Source organism: Macrobrachium nipponense, chromosome 22 (genome assembly GCF_015104395.2).
Source record: "Macrobrachium nipponense isolate FS-2020 chromosome 22, ASM1510439v2, whole genome shotgun sequence".
NCBI classification, from domain to species: Eukaryota; Metazoa; Arthropoda; class Malacostraca; order Decapoda; family Palaemonidae; genus Macrobrachium; species Macrobrachium nipponense.
In genome coordinates this window covers 64,712,189-64,715,862 of record NC_087213.1, presented here as the reverse complement: position 1 = coordinate 64,715,862, position 3,674 = coordinate 64,712,189, and the positions used below count along the sequence as shown (strand labels likewise).

General features: G+C 38.8%; 1 protein-coding gene across 1 annotated transcript; it reads left to right on the top strand.

The window, feature by feature from the left end:
* The first annotated feature begins 768 nt into the window (after positions 1-768).
* Positions 769-2,776, top strand: LOC135198306 (uncharacterized). Its single transcript, XM_064225877.1, has 2 exons — positions 769-827; positions 2,512-2,776. The coding sequence occupies exons 1-2, from the start codon at positions 769-771 to the stop codon at positions 2,774-2,776; spliced, it is 324 nt and encodes a 107-aa protein (XP_064081947.1).
* Positions 2,777-3,674: the final 898 nt, after the last annotated feature.

Sequence of the window (3,674 nt, the reverse complement as noted above, 5' to 3'; positions counted from 1 at the left end):
CAGTTATTTTCAGATGCTCTGAGAATGGAAGTGTTGTGCAACACTAAATATTATTGATGAAATTTAATATTACAATTTTTTATAATTGTGGTTTCTTTTACAGTTGGATTCGGTTTGTCACTACTGAAAATTAATTCTCTATTGACATTTATTTAAGAAAGACTGGTGGGTTTCTTTGACAGTGAGGATAGTGTGTGAAAATATAATAATGGTGTCTTTGTGATTTGGGGATTTTATATTCATTGTATTTAACTTTAATGTTAGCTATTTTGGGAAAATAAAGACTTTCTTTTTGTATCTCAAGAATTTGAATTAGAACCTAGATTCATGGCAGATTTTTAGCTTCACAGAGAGGGCAGGCAATGTGAGCAACGGAGGTAGGTCACGTTACCAGTTTGTGTATCCTCTCCTTTAGTTAAACAGGGTCCAGTTTACCTTGTAGCAATTTGGTGGCAGTCGGGAATGGCAATCAGGCCTGGATTACTTTTTGGAGAGACTGGGTGGGGTTGGGTTACATAGGAGTTAGGATATAATGCAGAGGCCAGGAAAAGGGATTATATTTACGTATTTTTGGCAACTGTTGCTCCATTGCTGATGAGGTAATTTAAGGTGAAGTCAGCAGAATTCTGGTGGTCAGAGAGTCAGCCTCCTAAAACAGTAGCGTTGTACAGAGTGTGTGAATATGACGTGTTTTATGAGTGTTGTAGGGCTATTTTATGGCGATTATTAATGCAACAATTACGGTGGGACTATCGGTGTATTAGGGCCATGGGTCATGGAGACGATGCAGATTCAGCAAAATACCAGTCTAGAGACAAGAAGCAAAGGTTTGTCTCCCATTCTCTTTCCTTCTCTCTTCTTCCTGTTTTCTGTTGGGGCAATGATACAGATTTGATCAGCTTTTGACCTTGTAACAGTTTTCAACAGCTGATGACCGTGACCATGAAACGCTTGTGGGGATCTACTCCCGCAGACTAGAGAAACATTTACTTTGAAAATATTTGTGTTGGGGACTGGTATATGCATTTTTATCCTTTTTATTTTGATTGTTACATTATTCCTTTTGTGTTGGTGATTTGTGAGGGAAACTGGATTAAAAAAATATTAATGTTGTTGAGGTTGAGGCAAATACTAAATATTAAGAAAGACAAAATGGTGGACGCAAATAATGACAGTCAAACTTTGTTGCATAAGGTCACGAATGTGACAGGAGGGGTTCATCCTTTTCGGGGCATTGTTGACGGCGTTCTGTCCCAGCTAGTGCAAATTTTGATTGAGGGAGTAATTAACTTTTTAAACGCCAAGGGAATTAAAAGTGATACTGAGGCGCTCACGCAGGCAAAAGCCTTGTTGGATTTCGAAAGTGGCAATTTGGCACATAGATTCCGTAGTTTTCAGTATACAAAATGCCAGGTAAATGGTAATAATATGTCCCTTATCAATCTACAATAATTGTTGCATTTTTCCAAGCTTCTACATGACGTCCCAGATGCCATTGTAGATAGCTTTGATGAAAAGATTGAACCTACGTCAGATGAGGAACTAATTTATTCCCAAACTCCGAAACACGTGTCCAAATGTCCCACAGCGCATAGTACAATTTGTAATGAGACCAGTCCAAGAAATACAACACAATGGGATTTAGATTTTCCTTCTCCTCTTTTGCATGCAAAAGTGGAATATAGGAGAGGATCTATGGATCAAGGGCAACAGTTGAGTTGTTTCAACTGTAATAAACCAGGGCACACAAAGAAAATATTTAGAGTCAAATATTTTTTAATATGCAAAAGTGCACATAACTTTTGGCAGTCTTGACCGGGTCAGAAACGGAGGGATGCAAGACCCACACCTCAGAAATCTGGGAATTTTAAGATAAGAACTTCCCAAACAGGTTACTCAAAGGGGCAAAGAGATCGGCAAAATTTTCGGAATGCCGATCAACAAAAAGGGTACAGATGATTGTGTGTGCCATTGTTGTCTCATTGGAGATGCCCCAGAGCCCAGGCTGATTGTACATGGATTAGTGGGAACGACAAAGATCCTAATTTTTCTTGATATGGGAGCCTCAGTAAATTTGATGGACGATAATTCATATCAGTCCACGTTCTCTCAATACCTTTCGAAACCCTCAACAGAGACGGTGTGTGATGTGCAAGCCCATAGATTAAATACCTTAGGTTCTATAAGAGTATGGCTCACTCTGGGTGATGAAGTGTTGATAGAACCATTTTTGGTGATAAAAGGGGTTGTGTTGAGCAACAGACTTTTGCTGGGCCATCCTGCATGTATGAGACACAGGATATCGGTCGTCCAGATAGGTATTAGCGGCATAATGGTTGGGATACCAGGTCTTTTTATACCATATGTGGATATACATGGAACTGAGGTAAATGGGGATACTAAGGTTAATATGAGGGACATTGGTGGTAATAATATTTGTGATCATGGCAGTGTTAATGGAGATATTTGAGATCATGGCGGTATTAATGGTGATACTTGTGATCATGGCAGTGTTAATAGGAATATTTGTGATCACGGTGGTGTTAATGGGTATATTAGTGATCACGGCAGTGGTAATGGTGGTTATAATGGTGATACTGGTGGTTATATTGGCAGCAATAATAATGGTGGTTACCATGGTGATATTGGGAATACTGGTGGTAATATTGGCGGCAGTAATAATGGTGGTATGGGCAATAACAGTGATAATAACAATGGTGATACTGATACCAACATTGGGGCTATTGCTGAGGGAATGGAGAATAATTATAAATAAGGGTGATATTTATGTGGATATGGAACATGAGGGTACTGTCTAATAATCACAAATATAAAGGTGTATTACCAGAGGATATAATTTTAAATCCAGGTACAAGGAACATGGTAAGAGTCAAGCTGAGGGAAGTGAAAATGCCCAAAGTGGTATGTATAATTGAGGGTAGCGAGGAATTAAGAGGTGTCGTTACCACCGTATTGGTGAACAAGGTATCAAATACAAGTGATCGTTGGATAGAATTGTTGAATTGTATGGTACAGTTAGGAAATATCAAAAGATTACTTATGTGGTAGACCTCCAAGATTGGAATAGTGATAGTGGTTCAGTGGCTATTGTAGAGGTGAAAACTGAGTTTTCAGAGGTAGAAATGCAAATAAGGAAGAAAATCTTTAGGGAGCACTTAGCTAATGCAGACTACAAGGAACCTATAAAGGTTGTAAGTGAAGTTTTGTCTGAATTTCGGAATATTGTGGCTTTAAAAGGGGATAAATTAGGGCTGATAATGTGTTAGAACAAAAGGTGAATCTAGAAGAGGGGACCAAGCCCATCTTCATCCCCACATACCGCATACTCTACAAAATCAGAGAACAGGTAGAGAAAGAGGTTAATAAATGGGAAGAGGAAGGAATTATTAGACCCAGTGTGTACCCATACAACTTTCCCTTGTTGGAAGTACCTAAGAAGGATGGGTTTGTTGGAGTATGCATAGATTTCTGCAAGTTGAACCAAAAAAAACAATTCCTGACTGTTATCCAGACCTTTTTATAGAAATCAAGGGACGTAGAATATATTCTTCAATTGACCTTATGCATAGATTTTTGCAGGTTCCCTCTAGTGAAGATAGCTGCTAATTAACAGCGTTCTCGTTGCTCAAGGGGCATTTCGAGTTTCCACAGAT